At 37.0% G+C, this 18,125-nt stretch overlaps 1 protein-coding gene across 2 annotated transcripts in view; it reads left to right on the forward strand.

The window, feature by feature from the left end:
- Window positions 1–18,125, forward strand: part of ZFAND3 (zinc finger AN1-type containing 3) — a 138,584-nt gene that overhangs the window by 97,941 nt on the left and 22,518 nt on the right. For both annotated transcript variants that reach the window (XM_061991262.1, XM_061991263.1), the window contains 2 exons: window positions 531–596; window positions 17,946–18,116. In XM_061991262.1, coding sequence (XP_061847246.1) covers window positions 531–596; window positions 17,946–18,116 — 237 coding nt within the window. The remainder of the gene's footprint in view (window positions 1–530; window positions 597–17,945; window positions 18,117–18,125) is intronic.

Here is an 18,125-nt window from a genome sequence, read left to right on the forward strand (position 1 = left end):
ACCAGATTAGTGTGCAAGAACCCAGAGCTCAAAAAAAGAAACTTAACAATGGAAAGAGTTTCTTAGCTTATCGTTGTACCACACTTAGAAAACATATGAGAACAAGATAAGAGACAAAGTTGTTATCTCAAGGGATCAGTGTGACAAGGTTTCTGTTGACATCAGGGAAGTGATCACTTCATACCTTGTGTTACCTGTAGATCAGTTACATACGTTTCTAGCTATATTCTGATGTAAACAATATTTTTGCTAGTGCTATCTGGAAAAAGTGTATATTTTCCTAAAACTGCCTCTTGAAATATTTTAAAAGTATAACATTAACTTGCCTTTTTTGTCTCAAGTTCTCATCTGTTTTTTTCAGTGCAAGTCATATTTGGATTTGTCTGGGAAAGAAATATGTACTACTTCTACATATACTTTCCAAAGACAACTGCTCCTCAGTGTTTTATATCCATAAGTATCATCCTGATGTGGTTTTAAATGTTAGATATAGATGATATTTTGAGACATACAATCTTCTCTGTTTTCAGGTGGGCCATGCACAGGTACAGCTCATGCCTCGTTAACCACACCAACCAAAAGATCTTGCGACTCAGGTATGTGTTTTGTGGGGGTTAGGAATTAGATTTTGCCTGATATGTAACTATACGGTTATAGTTTAGTATTCAAGGGTAGTAACTATCTCTGGCAAGTACTAAATGAAAATGATTCCTGTTTCATTGCTGTCAGAAATGTAAATATAAAAGGATTTGTATGGCAGATTGGTCATCTGAGAGTCCTGTTAAACATAATTCCATATACTATTTGTTCAATTCCTTAGTAAACATAAGACATACAGGAGAAATCAATTTGATTAAAGTCTAGCAATTGTGATAGTGTTCTGGAAAACCCCCGTTTAAATACAGAATCTTGAGTGTATTGACTTGACTTTCCCTAATTGAAGATGCAGTAGAGACAGATGAGGTTTGCATTGAATCTAAATTTTACCTGCTAGAAGTCCTTTCGATGACTTTATTTCTACATGGAGGATGTAGGTGGATAATCTCTCACAGAGCTAGTGTTAGTAGTGACATGTTAGGCCATTTGCAGGCTGAATTTGCTGCTTCTGCAACAGATCTGCCATGAAGAATTGTGTGAGCACTCATTCAGTTTCATTCAGGCAGCCGAGTTACCTGCTTTGGCTCAGATCTTTGTCAGACTTTGGTTTTGCATGGATTAAGGAGAGCTCCTATGATACTTTGCATCAGCACCAGTGTGGAAAGCTATAACCACCTGTGGAGTGGCTGTGAACAGGTGTCTAGGCAGCAGTAATATTCTAGCAGTCTGTGTTTCTAAAATAAGTTTTGCCTGTATTTGCATTTCTGTACCAATTAAGCTGTATTGAGTGTGCAGAAAGAAAGGGTATTCCTGTTTGATTAGGGACTCTTATTCTTTCAGGAGCTCAAGTTAAGTTTCCTCTGAAGTCTTTCTTTCAAAAGGGGATTCAAGTTACTGTATGTTTAGCTAAACTGTAGTTATTCCTTGTATGCAAATTTTTAGCTTGCAGTGAACGTGAGGTGATGCAAGCTAGCTTGGTCTGCAGCAAAGGAAGGTTAAGAAGAAGCTGCATTACCTGGTGCTGAGTGCAGTTGTAGGCCTTTCAAGTAGTGCGTGGTAATCTGTGACAACGCTGTGAGTATTGCTTGCCAAAGAACTCTGTGTTTGGCACTGGAACATACTGGATCCAGCTTCTCCAGAGCAGACCGACTCTCATTTTTGCTTTTCTACATAGCCATGGTGGTGTACCTAAACAAGATGGGATGTTTGCCACAGTATCCCTTGCAAACTAATCTGCTTTGCTCATAGTATTACTAAATTTTACTTTCTTTGTATGTTGACTGTTGCAATGTTTAACTCTGATTTTCATTGCAGAGTAATTTAAAGTCTTTTTATACTGAAAACTAAGAGTCCTATATGAATATTTAAAACAAATGTGCTTGTGATTAATAAAGGGACAAGTCTGCTATTTGGAGCATCAAATGGCAACAGTAAAAGTTTCTTAGAATAAGGTACATGAAGCTACTCGACATTGAAAAATATTTATTAAATGGTTGGCTAACTTTGCTCAGTACTCTTATTTTTAGTTCACATTAATGTTTGGTCTCTACTTGCTTGTATGTTAATAATTTGTGCATTTAACAAGAAAATAAGTAGATCATCTTAATTTGATGCCAAAAGTTTCATCTTCAGTCAACTAAAGCTAATGATTTAACATTACCTCAATTTCTCACAATGTTTTTTTACGTTATTTGCTCAGTGATGTGCATATTTTGTTTTAGTCCCCTACATTAATAAACCTGTTAGCAGTAGTTATAGTTTTCTTCTCCAGAGCTTGAATTTTCAGCAAACTTTTGCTTTTAAAATACGTTTGCATGTTTTCAAAGTCTGCATTTTGAGAATCCAGATACATTGTCAAGAAAATATGTGACGTACTCAGAAATGAGCAGCAGACTATGTAAGTGAATATTTCACACTACATTCACTTCAGCTTAGTGTCTCTTCCTAGGAAGCTATTTCAGTGATACAAGCAATATTTGTCAATACTACACTTGGCGTATGAGCCTTTTTTCTGTAAGTAGTCTACATTTCTTCTGCTTGAAAGAGCTTTGAAGGAAGAATGTTTTGGTGGAATTCATCTGTGTAATTTTTTCCCCCTTAAAGCATAGTTTTTCCCTAAAGTCTGTCATATATCAGCATTTGGACGGAAAATTAGGAATTTGACCTACTCATCTTGTATGCAGGTTCCCATCAGGAGGATATTACGGAAGACATAAACCTTTCATATTTTATTAGCATGAATGTAACTACTGAAGAAAGATCAAAACAATAAATCTGCTAAGTCACAGAAAAGTTTTCTCATTAAAAAAACACCCCTATTTTTTAGCTCATGCACTTCTCAACTTGAATGCTGGAGGAGGCGTTCAGATAAAAAATTGTATTATGTCACCAAATAGTGGATCTTTTTTCCCTGCTCCTGTTCACCAGAATCATCACTGTAGTAAAAAGTATTTCTATTCCAAAGTGTGCCCATAGGACAAGGTTTATAATGAAAAGAATGAATGGATGGTGCCTCCAAGGCTTTTGAGGGACGGTGTTATAAGGATTTTGTAGGAAGAAAGATGGGGCTTTGTGGCCTAGTGTATGGCTTTTTCTGTATTTTGATTTGCTTCTTCGTGGTGAGGTAATGTTACGATTGATGGTAGATACTGAGGCTTACTTGAGTTAGTAGGACATCCAGATCTCATTTATATTGTGTGCTCATATTGTGAAAGTGCAGTATTAAGTGGGATATTAGGCTTCTTTTTCTGCTGTACAACTTTAATGCTGATTTAATGTGCAATTCTAAGCAACCAGATTTTAAAACATTTTCATGTACTTAAAGAAACCTGGAAAAAAAGGATGGAATCGATGCGCTCAGTTAATTTTTAATTGTGCAGCAGAGAAGGTAGTGGAAACATGCAGATAAAATGCGGTAATAATACAATCAATTCATACATTATATCCATAAAGTCAGTGAGGTTTTTAAGTACTTTATTGCTCAGTAGCAGTTCATGAGAAATGTGCATCTTTAATATTAAGTATAGTTATACGGGCTGATAGCTCACATTTTATGAGAATATCTGTCCTAGTGGGTGTGGTAGTATTTATATTGTACAAGATTACAGCAGCTGTCTCCTTGCTGTATGCTTTTTCTGGTTTTAAATTTGAGTCTAGAAGATATAAATAATTCTTCCACTGCTTGAGAAAAGCAGTTAAATGGATGTATGGTCGTTTTTGAAGTTTTGAGTTTGGTGGTGTTTTTACACTAAAGCGTGTGCTTGATTGTAGCAGTGACAGAAATCTAAATGCTTTGAGGCTGAACCTGTACAACTGACAGGACAGCTTTTTAGGAGTTATAGAAAGGGCAGATTGTGGAAATAGAAATGCAAAAATTTTTAGCCAGACCCAAAACTAAAAAGTCATTACTTTTCTATTATTTTTTTTTTCAATCTTTGTGTTGAGTAAGGGGAAAAAAGACCTTGTATGCCACTAATTAGATTTGAGGGGGTTTTAATTGCTCTGAACTGTTAAGCTCCTGAGCCAAAAATATACAAAATATCATTGAAGGGGTTTTACAACATTAAAACAACTTTGTGGTATGGTTTTTATCAGTGTTCCAGGGGACATTTAAGGTGTTTTTTATTGCTTGACTTCTGGAGGGCATTGTGTTAGAAATCCAACCTTTGTGGAGCTCTCTCACTGACAGGAAAGTGACGATAGAGCAGCCTTTGAGCAGCATAGTAAATCACCCAGCCCTGGCAGTAACGGTGCCCATTAGGGAAGCTCTTTTTTTTTTTTTTCTTTTCTCCCCTCCCTGCTCAGTTTCCAGCTGTATTAATAGAACAGCCATCAAGCAAGGCTGTAAATAAAAGTTATAACCTAATAGGTGGGTACTGAAGTGGAACGGACAGGAGCTGAGGCATGGAGGCCTTATTACTGCTCATCAGCAATTATAAACAGGATAAAGTGTCTGGGACTTCCACTGATGCAGCAAAAGCTAATAGAGGCTGGGAAATGACACCCTACCATGATCAGATGATATATGTTGATGGCTTTTTACTATCTCATCTTATTGCCTATTTCTGTGATGTGTTGTATTACCTGTTCTGTGCTTCCGTATCTATCTGAATGGACAGATCGGTTTCCACTACTGCTCAGAGGACCTTGAGCATATGTACTCAAGCTTGCTTTCTTGCACATATTCTTTGCATTAGTTGCCAGTACTAGTTATCTGAGAGCCTTCTCAAAGTGTTATGATCATTGTAGATTAAAATCTTCCTAATGTTAAGACTCATAATAGTCACATCCATAAACAAATTTAAGGACTTGATGCAACTATAGGATTTATTTTCACTAGCAGCTTTTTCAGCTTTACAAAATCACCCTCATTCATTAAAAATAGCGGTTATGGTCACCTGAACACATGATCTTTTATACTACATACATTCCATGCATTTTAGATGAAATGTGTTATAACAGTGTGGTTGAAGAATCCAAAGAGATGGGTTTGGGGTCAGTATATCAAAAAGTCTGTTAAAAGTTAGCTATAGCTGTGATGATCCTTGCTCTGAATTATAAAAACTTCAGCTGTTCCTGGGAAAGTTTTTAAGAGCTTGTTAGCACACAGTAATTGGTAATATTCACAAAAAAGTCTTTCTTGATCTTTTATCTATCACAGTCTAGCACATTCCTGTGCTAGACATCTAAATTACCTCTTTACTAAACTATAGTGGAAATAAAAGCCTTGAAATTTAGCCTGTGCTGGCTTTAATCTAAAGAGAAGTTTTGCAAGCATCTTCATAGTTCATACAGTAATCACTAATGCTATTTGCTTCTGAAGATAATATTCTTCTGAGTAGTGGAAAAAGAATTTAGAAATTAAAAGGTGTGCAGCAGCATCACAGCATGTGAAAACAGTGACTCCTATCTTTGTCTATACAGTACAGCCAGGATAAAATAAATAGATCATTTTTCTATCGTCTTAGGATATTAAAACAGGAATACTTATATCTGCCTGTGTTAAAGTACACTAAGCTGAGATGAATGGAAACCCATCCTTTTCATAGTTGATATCTCTTTGAAATTAACTCTCACACTTACTGGTTCCCTGGTGTTCCTTTCCTTTGCATTGTTCATAAAGTGAGGAAGCTACATGGTTGAAGTGGCCAAAGGGACAAAAGAATGTAATGTGACTGCAGAAGCCCTATTTCATAAGCTATATAGATAAATTAGAAGTATTTATAGTGTTTTGAAGATGTTTATAAAATGTGCTAGTAATTCCTACTTGGGAATAACTCTTTTTTCTTATTAATCTGTTGAAATAATTCATCAAAGGATTACCGGCTTTAAGAAATAAAATTACTGTTATGGACTGGGATAAATCAAGGAATATGATAACTTACATGCTTATCATGTTTCCCATTTTATAGCATTGTGTTCCACAAAATGTAAGGTAATTGTATGTGATTTCCGAGTTACTGCAATATCCTTTCAAAAGACAACAGGAAAACCTCAGAAACAGAGGATTGCCTCTTTCCCATTGTGTGGTGTATCAGTGTATGTTTGTTGTTACCTGCCTTATGCAGAAGGGTATGTGCTAGTGTGAGTCCAGAAGAGTCTCATGGCAGAAATGTGTAAAAAGCTTCTGATTATACAGGGATGCATAGGGTATAAGAAACAAAGTTTTCCTCCTTTGCTAGGAGGGGAAAAACCCTCAGTACCAGAGAGAATTAAAAAAAATAATCAAAATGTTTGTATGGGTGCAGGAATAAGTGTCTCCTGGGCAGTATAACCTCCCAGCAGCTGCTGAGTCACACATCTGTGTACCTCACAATGCTCCCAGCTATTTGAGGTCTCTACCATGTTGTCAGTTCATTCAGAGTCCAGCATCCTAATAGAGAATGTCTTCCAGGTACTTAAAACTTAGTGCTACTACCTTTATTTACCCTCTTAAATCATCCCAACTTATGTTCTCTCTTTTTTCCCTTGCCTTTTTTGTTCTTACTTACCAAATAACCTGTTAAAGACTTTTTTTTTTTTTATCACTTTTAAGTCCATTCCTCAGCTTTCACTTGTCTTTATCTCTTTGCTGCTCTTGATCCAAAATTTTCATCTGTTTTCATTTCTGTATCCTGAATCCCATTATGAAAAAGCAGAACAACTTTGAGGAAAATGTAGTTAAGTCAAGGGGATGGGATAATCTCTTGAGAGGAGCTCACATTGAATTGTAAGCCTGCAGGAAAATTATTTTGAATGTCAAAATAAAGGTAATACCAGATGATAGGAGAATAGTAAACACTCTCTCTGGATTAACTGTGTTAGGAAAAGTATAAGTACTCTGTTCCTCTTCAAAGGAAGAGATCTGTTTTCTCTCTGGTTGGTACTGGAACAGGTGTCCACAGATGCTGTGAAATCTTAGTCCTTAAAAATTCTGGATGTGGACTGGACCAGGTATAGCCTGATCCAGCTTTCTTATTTATTCTGCATGAAACAGGAGGCTGGACTAAATGACATACAGAAATCCCTTCCAACCTGATTTTTATAATGATACTAACAGAAAACAAATTTGATCTGAGTGATTAAGTATATTTAGTCTAACCTGAATAGCATTCAGAGCACTTAATGAGAGCTGAGGCAGGTAGGCTTCAGAAGTATATGTGCCTTGAGCACTGCAGAGAAGAGCTAGGAGAGACTCTTGAAAGGTGAGAGATTTGGGATGGTGATGAAATGCAAAGTGGAAAGCTGGGAGAGTAGTCCTTAGAGCAGGATTCTTGGTGGCCATTAGCAGAGTAAGAGTGCTTCAGTAAATAGAATACTCTCCTGTTCTTAAAAAATATGTACTGCTTTCCTTATTGCTTTCTCACCACTTTTTCTATATGATCCAATAAGTAGCTTTCAGTCTGGTTAGTGAAATTCTTGCCAAGTACAAAATTGTATGTTTTTATTATCATTACCTTTTAAAATTCATGTATGGCCACATCTTTGTATTAAAGTTGTAGGGAATTATGACAAAGTATTTATCCTCAAATTTACTGGAAAAAAAGGAATAACTATTTTATTCTTTATTAATATCTTGATTAAAATTAAATAGCTTTATCTTTTCAGTTTTTAGTGGTTTCACGACGTGTTTAGTTTTCAGAACTATCAGGATCTCTCTAATCAGTTAACTGGCTGTTGATCGATACACAGTTATTGTAAGAGAATATGCATCCATTATACCTACTTAGCATTACGTTTCCAACAGCTCTGAATTCTTTGTTTCACTAACAACATCTTTCATAGACTGTTGAAAATCCATTCCCAAATAACAAAATTGCAGCTCATGACTTTAAATAAACAGCATCTTCATTCATTTCAAGGGCAAAGAAATCAGTTACATGTCTTGCATTTCCTGCCTACAGCCTCTTTTAAAAATTTAATAAAAACATCTATTGGAACAGGATGGGGGAGATTAGGGTTTGCTTCACTTTCGATTGAGCTTTCTCACTAGCAAGACAATGTGGAGAATGTTATGAAGAATAGTTGAGATCATTAACCTCAGAATCTTTTAGAAACTCTGCTCCTGTCAGTCTGAAGAATTGAATTAATTTTACTTCAGTGTGTTGCAGTCAGCACCTTGATCTGGTCTGTACAGATCAGACAGCTTTATTACTGGTATTTTTTAGCAAATGAGACACAAATTTTTATCATTTTAAATTTGGTATTTTATGGTGATAGAGGTTTTTTAACAAGTTCAGCATTAAATAACTGGCTTGAAATATATTTCAAAATGTGTAGCCACTTCTATTTCCTTGTTAATTATTTTTTAACTATCTTAAATTAAAATACATGTGATGTGCAGGGAACTAACCCATGATCCTGTTACTCCTGTACTTTTTGATGTGAGGGCCATGCCCCAAAGGTTTCATCTGACTTTTCATTAAGGCTTTTATTGTGACTGATGATTTCATTGAACATTAGACAGCTTTTAAGTACAAATTTTCACTATGTTCCATTTAGATATTAATTTTGAAAAGGACCTTAAAAATAGATGTAAGTAATTTTAGAGTCTCTTGAAAGTATGCTTAAGTCTGTTGAGCATACGCAGATGAAAAGTGTCTCTTCCTGCAAAGTGAAAGTCTATAAATACCTGTATGTTCACTGAATTGTCATGAAAACAAGTTGCCTGTTTTTCCTATTCCTGTTCCACATACTTTTCTGTACCGTAAACTTCAGGGAATAACTAATGTGGCCAACGTCTTGGAGACAAAGAGGGTTGAAAATGAGCTGGTTGTAAGATGGTGCATGTACTGCTGCATCCTCTTGAGTTTCATTAATCTATTTTGTCCCCCTCTTTGTATGGATCTGGTCTTTGGTTCAGGTTATTGTAGATGCTTCCCAAATATCTCCTTTCAAAACAATAAGAATTGCCCAGTAAACCACTGTGACTTCTGATGTATTGTAGACAGCAATCAGGAGTACAGAAATTGTCTTCTATGCTTGTTTTTGATGTACAAAAACTGCTATAAAAAGTAACGCAGTCAAAATATAAACTGATTTTTAAGCTGCATTTAAAATAACTAAGTTGAGATATAGTGTATTTTGAAGATAGATTAGCTGTGCATTTCAAAACCTACCCAATGCATTCAGTAACATTTTTATCAAATTAAAAAGCTCTTACATTTTTTCCTTAACATTAATCAGTTACAGTCCTTGGAATTTTAGTCTCTCATTGCCAGATTTCTGTAGCTAATGACATCACTGAGGTTCTGCAGTTAATGACAAATAAGATTTTTGAAAGATAAATATTGAAAACACATATTTTTTTCACTGCTAGCAGGCAAGAACTCTTTACAGTTCCTCTTCTGAATCTGTGTCTTAGCCTTGGAAAACCCTCCTTACACTAATACAGGAACGGGTATACCAAGAAAAACTCAGGGTATGAATGAAAAATAGCAGAGCAAGTAGTTTCTATATAGAACTGGTTTTAGGCTATTAGTTTGAAGAATTACCTTCCTGAATACTGTGTACCATCTGATTGATGAGGACATAGCTGAAGTATACTACTAGGATTTTGGAGCAGAGCAGCACAGTGTATTTATGCACTCATGATCTGACTAGCAAATATGCAATATTTCTAGCATTACCTATTCTTGTTAATATTAGAGAATTTCCCAAAACATAAGAGAGCTCTCATTAAGGTTAGCAAAACCGAAACTAGAATATTGCTGAATGCTTTTGAATTTCCCATTTTATCTGAACCAGTGTAAGCTTGTTTGTCTGTGTTTGTACATACACATTCATATATGTAAATACACTTATTTGAATACTAGTAAATAGTCTTCAGGTGCTGTGGAGTGGCCAGGATGTTCATAATTTGCTTTCAGAACTTTTTCTTCCTGTGTTTTCACGTTACATCTTTTTTTTTTTCTTATTGTGTTTATGTACTTCCATGTAGCTGTCTGTATTTTTGCATTATTTCTTCACTTAATAACCTTGTTGTAATTATTCAGGCCACTTATGATATCATTTATTCTCTTAACTGTCACCAGAATCTGCCTTTGTCCCTCTCCCAACTCTAACCCCATGGTGCTAAAATGAATAGTTTAATAATGAGAAAATAAATTAAAACGAATACCTGTAAAGCATTTTAAAAAAAAAAAAACTAGTGAGTTTACTCTTGCAGCCTTTTTTCTCTTTTGACCTTTGCAATGTTTATTCTTTATAATAGTCAGAATATGTGACAGGCTTGAGATGCTATTTCTTAGTTATTAAAAAAAACCACAACAAGACAGCAACCCAAAGCAGCTTTCCTTAACATCCTTAGAATAGTTTCTGCACTGCATAAATTGCCCTCAGTGATCCAGACAATGGGAATTCAGTCTGGTGCCTTGCATGCACCAACAATAGCTATCTGTGTATGATTTTTGCTGTCAGCAGCCATTTTTAAACATGTTCTTCATCTGTTTACTCTTATAGCTAGAGATGAACACCAATCAGCAAATTGCCCCCAGGGCTCAGTACTGGGGCAACTCCTGTTTAACATCTTTATTAATGATCGGGATGAGGGGATAGAGTGCACTCTCAGTTAAGTCTGCAGATGACACCAAGCTGGGTGGAAGTGGCAATATGCCTGAGGGTAGGGAAGTTTTACAGAGAGATCCAGATAGGCTGGATGGCTGGGCCCATGAGTTTCAGTAAGGCCTGAAGTAAGTGCTGAGTCCTGCCCTTGGGCCACAACAACCCCCAGCAGCTCTACTGGCTGGGAGAGGAGTGGCTGGAAAGCTGCCAGGCAGAGAGGGACCTGGGAGTGTTGGTTGACAGCAGCTGAACATGAGCCAGCAGTGTGCCCAGGTGGCCAAGAAGGCCAATGGCATCATAGCCTATATCAGGAACAATGTTGTCGGCAGGAGTAGGGAGGTGATCATTCCCCTGTACTCAGCTTTGGTGAGGCTGCACCTTGAATACTGTGTCCAGTTCAGCAGGACTGTTAAATGTATTCTCTCTTCAAAAAGTCACCCGTTGTGAGCTCTGGAGGTTTACAGGCTTTGGTCTGTTGGTGTAATTCAAGAAAGAAACCCCATTCATCTAGTTTTCTACATAAACATTGTCCTCCTTTCAGTCAGCAGCAATAGGGGCGGTCATTACCTTAGGAAACATTTCAACTAATTGAAATGCCCAAAGTTAATCCATGAAAGGAGCTGTACCGTACAGGTACCTAAATACATTTAAGTATATACTTGTTTGAATCAATTGGGTGTGTAAATAAAAATATTTGAGAAATAAATGAATGTTTCCATTAGCTAAAGACACGCAAACATCAGAGAGTTGTGAGGGAGTAATGCAAGAATTTTGCTATAAAACAGATGCAGTATAGGAGCCTATATATGAGATGAAAACTAATTAGCTTTCCACTTAATACAGCAATTACAAAATTCATTGACAAGAAAGGATAATAGACATTTCACACTTTTTCTAATTAAAACTTAGCTAAAATGCATGCTGTAGCTTATGTAGTTCACTATTTGTCATATGACAATTTTCAACATTCATTTCATTCTTCTAGGTTACTGGCACTAAATCCGTCTCTTCCATCTCATTAGAGAAGATAGTCAATAGCCTCATTAAGTTACACTGCAGCACAGTGTACTTCCTTTTTGACAGATGGTAATACCAACAATACAGGTTTAGAGGAAAACAAAAAATGTGAAAGGTATGAAGGAATTAGTATATGAATCTTTTTAGAAATGCTTTTTCTGACCATGTATCTCAGAACTGCAGAATTGCTGAGGGTGGACAACTGTCTGGTCTAACCTCCTCACTCAGGGCAGGGTCACCTAGAGCAGGCTGAGAGCCGTGTCTAGTCAGGTTTAGAGCACTGATGGGGATGGAACCTCCACAGACCCTGCTGGCCAACCTGTGCCAGTGCTGCATCTTCTGCACACTAAAACAAGTGTTTTCTGATGTGTAAGTGGAATGTTACTAAAATTGTGTAGTTTACAGTTATGTATGGTTAGACTCTGATGGTTTTTCTGTTTTCCTGAAGTCCTATGCCAGCAGTTAACATATGCATTAATACTCACACACACACACATACTTATATTTATATATATAAAAAAAAAAAACTAGAGATTGTTCAGTTTAGAAGTTTGGTGATAAGAAGCACATATTAGGTTGATGCATGTAAACCACTGGGGGTGGGGGGTGACTGACTGCCTGGTTTCCTGAGGAAATTGAGCCCCTGTAATTTGTCCCACAATAACTTCTGAATCTCTTGGATTATTTTAATCAAATTTCACAAAAGTATCATGGTCTTGAGCACACTAATCTCACACACAGGTTTTATGAAAATTGTCAATCAACCATGTACACAAACTTTGTCATGCTCTGGAGTGTTCACCTTGGTTCTACAAATGCCAGTTGCCACTATGCCAGCAAAGTGTGTGGCACTGTAGAAGTTTGATTCTCCTCTTCCTTGCAACATATGCATCATGTGTGCCACTTCTCATTCTGAGGATATTAAGCTACACTATGGTTGAGCTCAAAAGTACTGCTTACACTCAAAGCAATATACATACTAAATTCCATTTTTTCACTGCTTTTTAGCGTTCATTTAGAAAAAAAAAATAAGTCATCTGTGACAGAAGCCTTCTTAATCTCTATTGCAAAGAGGGAAGGTGGCAGAATTTTACTGGCAGAGTTTGAAGCACATCCGTAGTGTTTCAAATTTGGAATGTCTTGTAGCAACCCTTTCAATTATGTATCTCAAACAGCTGGACCAAAAATTGTAGGGTTTGGGGTTGTTTTTTTTGTTGTTGATTGGTTGTTTTTACTCATTAGAGCTGGAAACAACCACCATTGAAGGGTTTTGGTAATGGATGAGAAATAATAACTTCTGTCTGGCAGCTTCTGGAGTTATTTAGTCTCCAGAGTGATTTCACAGGGAGCCTCTTGAGGCAAAGAAGCAGCTGACGGATCTTAACTGCACAGGAATAGTCCATATAGAACTCTTCCTGTTCCACATTGTATAGGGACGATGACTTTCAGCACAATTGCTTTTAAACTCTATGGAGGGGAAAAAATGAGTCAGTGAAATGATGATGCTGAGGGCAGTGAATGATACTAGGAAAGGGATCGCGTGATAAATGTTACCAAAGGGTTTATGTAAGATTTTTTGGGATATCTGTCTGTAGTGTGTTAAGAAAAATTGTCGTGAATTCACAAAATAAATGAATTTCTATGAACATGAGTACTTCCAGAGAAGTGCATGCTTAGGCTTCTGACGCAGCTTTGAGATACAGTCATGATTGCACAAGAGAACAAGATGTTCATCTCAATGTAAACACCAGTTTCAAAATAACTCTTTCCACAGCGTTATACAGCAACAGGGAGAAACTGAGGCAGTCACAGTTCTCAAATTTGACTCATAAAATGTTAATCTTGAATTTCTGTCTCTTCATTAATAGTCAACAAGTCTATGGGGTTTGGAACAACTATGTTAATTTTAGGTTCATTTGAAGTAGATGAGATGATTTTAAATGATGATTCTGGTAAATGTGATAGGAAAAATTTGTAAAGAGGCAGTTTCCTTTAGACAAAATTTCTAATGCATAGTCAATATGCCAGGGAATTAAATAATCCCTCATCTAAAAATGGAATAATAAAGGAGAAGGATCCAAAATCCTAGAAACTGGCGAGAAGGCATTGGTCTAAACTATAGTTAAGCCCTGTTATGTAATCATTGTCTATGACCATGCAAGTTTCTTCTTGGACAGAGGTTTTAACAGCTCAAGCTCCATTTAGAGTAGTTTCAGAGGAGATGGCAGTGATGTTTGAGGGTTCATTAATTATAATTCCTACTGGTGTTTGCACAGGCAGCAGAGATCTTAAATGTCAGTCTGTCAGTGCGATGGATTCTTTATGTAAAGAAAAATAAATGTGACTGCCTCAAAAGCTGTCATGCAACCAGAGATTAAGTAGATTCATCTCATTCCTGAAGCGAGCAGTAGCAGAGGAGGGCTTTTCTTTCTCTTACTACCCTTCCATCTCTTTCCTCCTTCCCTGTTACATTTTCTGAGCCCACATCTTAGCTGGGCTTCCCATCCTCTCACCATGAAAGAGCTGTCATGATTATTAGTGAAGCCGTGCATGTGCAGCCTGCAAACTCCTCTGTGGCAGGAGAGTAAGAGAGTGGGATTCAGCTCTAACAATTGTAACACCATTTATTTGAAAATTTTGAGGGGAGAACATGAGTAATGAAGACAAGAACAGTGACAGTAAGGAACAAACATGAGTTTGTCTCCAAGACATAACAGAATTTTTAGGAACACTACTGCTTCTTGTTTCTAGACAAGCCTCCAGTTTCAATATTGCTCAGCTGACTGACTTCATTCTCTTATTTCAAATGGGAATTTGGTAATCACCTCAATTAGAAGAATCTCCCTCATCACATATAGATTAGAAGAATCCTTGTTTCTTAATTCTGAAGTAAAATTGCAATTGGAGGAGTGTCAATGGCAGTTACTCTGCTGAGCAATTTCTCTGTGAAATTCTGGGAATGTCTCATCTCTATTCTCATTTTTAGAGAGGTTTATGGTACTTGACATCTGCAGATGAAAGAAGGTTTCAATGAGGACATCTGCATCTGCAGAAGGTTGAGGTTTTTTTCCCTTATAGTGGGTATTTGTTGGTTTAGGTATAATTGTAAAATCAAGTTGAGTGTAGAAAATATTTCTTAAAAGCAAAGCAAGAAGTAATTCTTGTTGCATGAACCATCCTTCTGAGGAAGGCCACAGTCAGTTATTGGCTGAAAGAATCCTCTTCTTCGTAGACATTTTTGATTGTTTAATAGTTCACACTGAGAGTTTGCTCTTGAGTCTAGTTGCAACACTTCATTCCTAGAGGCTGGGATTTTTTCTGCCATGCAGGTATTAAAGCTACCCATGACAATTTCATTTTGTTGTCAGATCTCCAAAGTTTACTATTACAAGATTCCAGGTGCTGGAAGATTTGTTTTATCTTGTATTGTTTGTGTCAGTATTGTGGAAGGAAATGTGATCTGGAAGAAATGCATGTGGTACAGAATCCAAAAGTTCTGGTTTCTTATCTATGCTTTGTACTCTCTCTATGTACTTGCCCATGAGAAGATGTAGGCATGCGTACTGTTTGGTTTGTAATAAGGGTTAGCTTGGGCTTGCATGTTTAAGGTGTGGTGCAGCCATTGATCAGATAGCTGTCACTTAACCTGAAAGTCCGGTAAGTTTACCTTAGTGTTAACACTGTTTTATTTATGGCACAAAGATTTACATTTTAAAAAATGAGATAGCTAAATTTTAATTTCTGTCATATTAACCAAGTTACATTAATATTCAGTTAATAATTACCAATCAACAGGAAATGTATAATTAAATATTTTAATTATAGGACTAGTAGCCTGACTTGGGATAGCTATTTTTCTCATTAAGGCACATGGCTTCATTAACTGATCAGATACTTGTTGACTCATACACATGAATCCCTTATTGAGACTTTATTATAAGCAGACCACTACAGTTTCCATTGGCTTAATTCAGGATGCCAAATTTGCCTCTGAGAACTAGCAGAATGGCTTATGTTTCCAGAAGCAAAGATGTGTGGGATGTAGCTATTTCAGAATAGCAGCGTGTCTATTTCTCTGAGTAACGAATAAATTGCAAATCATGTATTTCCCCATCTTGGGCAACAAGGTGGGCCGGAACAGTTTTTTGCTGCACCCTGGGTCAGCCAGTCAAGGCTAGCCTGCTCTTGCAGGCACTCTAAAAAATAAGTGTATGTGACAGGAGTGTTGCCTTGGAGTATGAGTCAGGATCACTGTTCAGAGAGTCAGGCAGTCTATTCAGACAGTCTTTCTCTTGGATCATCTTCTGCTAAGATTGAATTTAAGAGAGGACTAGTTGTTCCATGACTGTATTGATTCATTATGCACTACTTTCTTCTCCCTGTCAAGGCACAGCTAGGCATGCAGAAGTGGCATACGTTGCGTACTGAATGTTAGTTTAGGTCTAGGTCTAAATTGTAATCTATTACATTGATCAAAAAAAAAGGCTGTATTGAGGCACACATCAGATAAACTTATTGCAGCATTAAAAAAAACCTTATCACCTGTATGCTGTGCGTAAAGAGATTCACTTTTCTGTGGAATGTCAGATGTGGAGACTTTGTAAAGCCAGGCACATGTTTTTGCATATCTTAAAAGCAATGTGACAGAAATAAAGTAGACTCAAGTAAGGTAAGTTATGTATTTGTAATGGCTGTAACATTGGAGTCCAACAACTGTAAAAACACTATGAGACATTGTCTGAAATACAGGTAAGAAAAGTGACTCCTTTTATATTGCACGTGAGGAACCAGGTAAAGATAGTAGTAGAGCATACCCCAGAGGGAAAAGCTTGCAGGTATTCCTAGTCTGACTTAGGTATTTGCTGAAGGAAAGTGGTAATATTGATAAACAGTGGATCAGATAAGGTCATTGAAATAACAAGCGTATGGACAATGTTTTAGCCATGGCAGTTGTCTTTTCCTGGCTAATCTAGCTAACACAAAGCAGGCATTTTTCCCATAAGCACTGGACACCACACAATGGAAAGGTAAAAACATGTTAAATAGGATACCACCCTGCCAAGAAAGATACAGTTATCTTGCTGTTTGTTGGATTACTGTCCTTTCAAAATGGATTTAACTGAGCAAATGTTCTTTGTTTTATTTTGTCTTCCTTCATCACTACCTTGCACTAGAACACTGACTGACTGCAGTAATGGCTTTCAGCAGTTAGTTTCCTTACAATGCTGCAACAAACAAATTAATTTTTAGTATAGCTTGGATTTAATTTATTTCCAGCTTCTATTGAAAAGAAATACAGAACTGATTCTGCTTTCTAGAGGTTTGAGAAGGGAAAATATCTTTTCTAGCCTGACCTGACTGAGATTGCAGAGTGGCAGATCTACTGAAATCCACTGCCTCTGACATGCCACCCAATAAAGCTTCGGCATCCCATCTTCTAGCAATAATGTGCTTTTCTTGCTACTCTAAAGCCCTGGTCAATATACTGTTTATTGTAGAAGAAAAAAAACCAATCACCCAAACAACAAAAAAGGACACAACAGTAACTGAAGTAACATAGTCCTGAACTTTATCTTCTTAAGGCTTTCTACACACTATAAATTTCAGCTTATAAGGAAATAAAGTTATAAATGCAGATAGTATTCTTTAAAAATGGCTGAGCACTTTGAATTTATAGCATGCATATACAAGCTGTGCTTATTTTGTTTGGGTTTGTATTGTTTATGTATACTAATTTAGATTTAAATTGTTATCCATGTGGGAAGAGAAGGATGCACGATATGGTGATTTCGTGTAGCTCCTTCGGTCATAAGAGAGATAATTTACATGCCTTAAAAATCTCCCTCCTGCCCAGAGAGGAAATGGGTAGAACTTGCTTTCAGTTGTTTTTCAGCAGCAGCCTTCTTCAGTTAGTTTGCTCAGGGAGAATGACGAAGGCATATGAGAGACAGTAAATGAGCTGACAGATGAAGCCTGCAATTGTTTAGCATGATGTGTACTCTACGTGTGTCTCTATATGACCCAGCCATGACTGGAAGGAAACTAATCACTTCGTTTTCTATTCAGTTCTGCCAGCAGGAGGGGTTCTTATAGTGAACAAAGATAATTTGTTCTTTACTTGATGCTCATTTTCATTGTTAAGAAAGTGCGTATATGCAATAGAATGAGAAGTATCATGCTGCTTGGTGATGACCCCAGCTGAAAGCAATATACCTTCAATCTGCCCAAAGGGATGCCTCAGCAAGGAAGTTCTAATATTTTTCCTAAAATATTTGTTGTGAATACAACAGATTCACAGTCGGAGAATGAAGCTTCTCCCGTGAAACGGCCACGGCTACTGGATGACAGTAATGACAGGCCTGAAGAAACCAGTCGATCCAAACAGAAGAGTAGACGCCGATGCTTCCAGTGCCAAACAAAACTGGAGCTAGTACAGCAGGAACTGGGATCATGTCGCTGTGGTGAGTACT

This window comes from Colius striatus, chromosome 2, assembly GCF_028858725.1.
Source record: "Colius striatus isolate bColStr4 chromosome 2, bColStr4.1.hap1, whole genome shotgun sequence".
Lineage (NCBI taxonomy): Eukaryota > Metazoa > Chordata > Aves > Coliiformes > Coliidae > Colius > Colius striatus.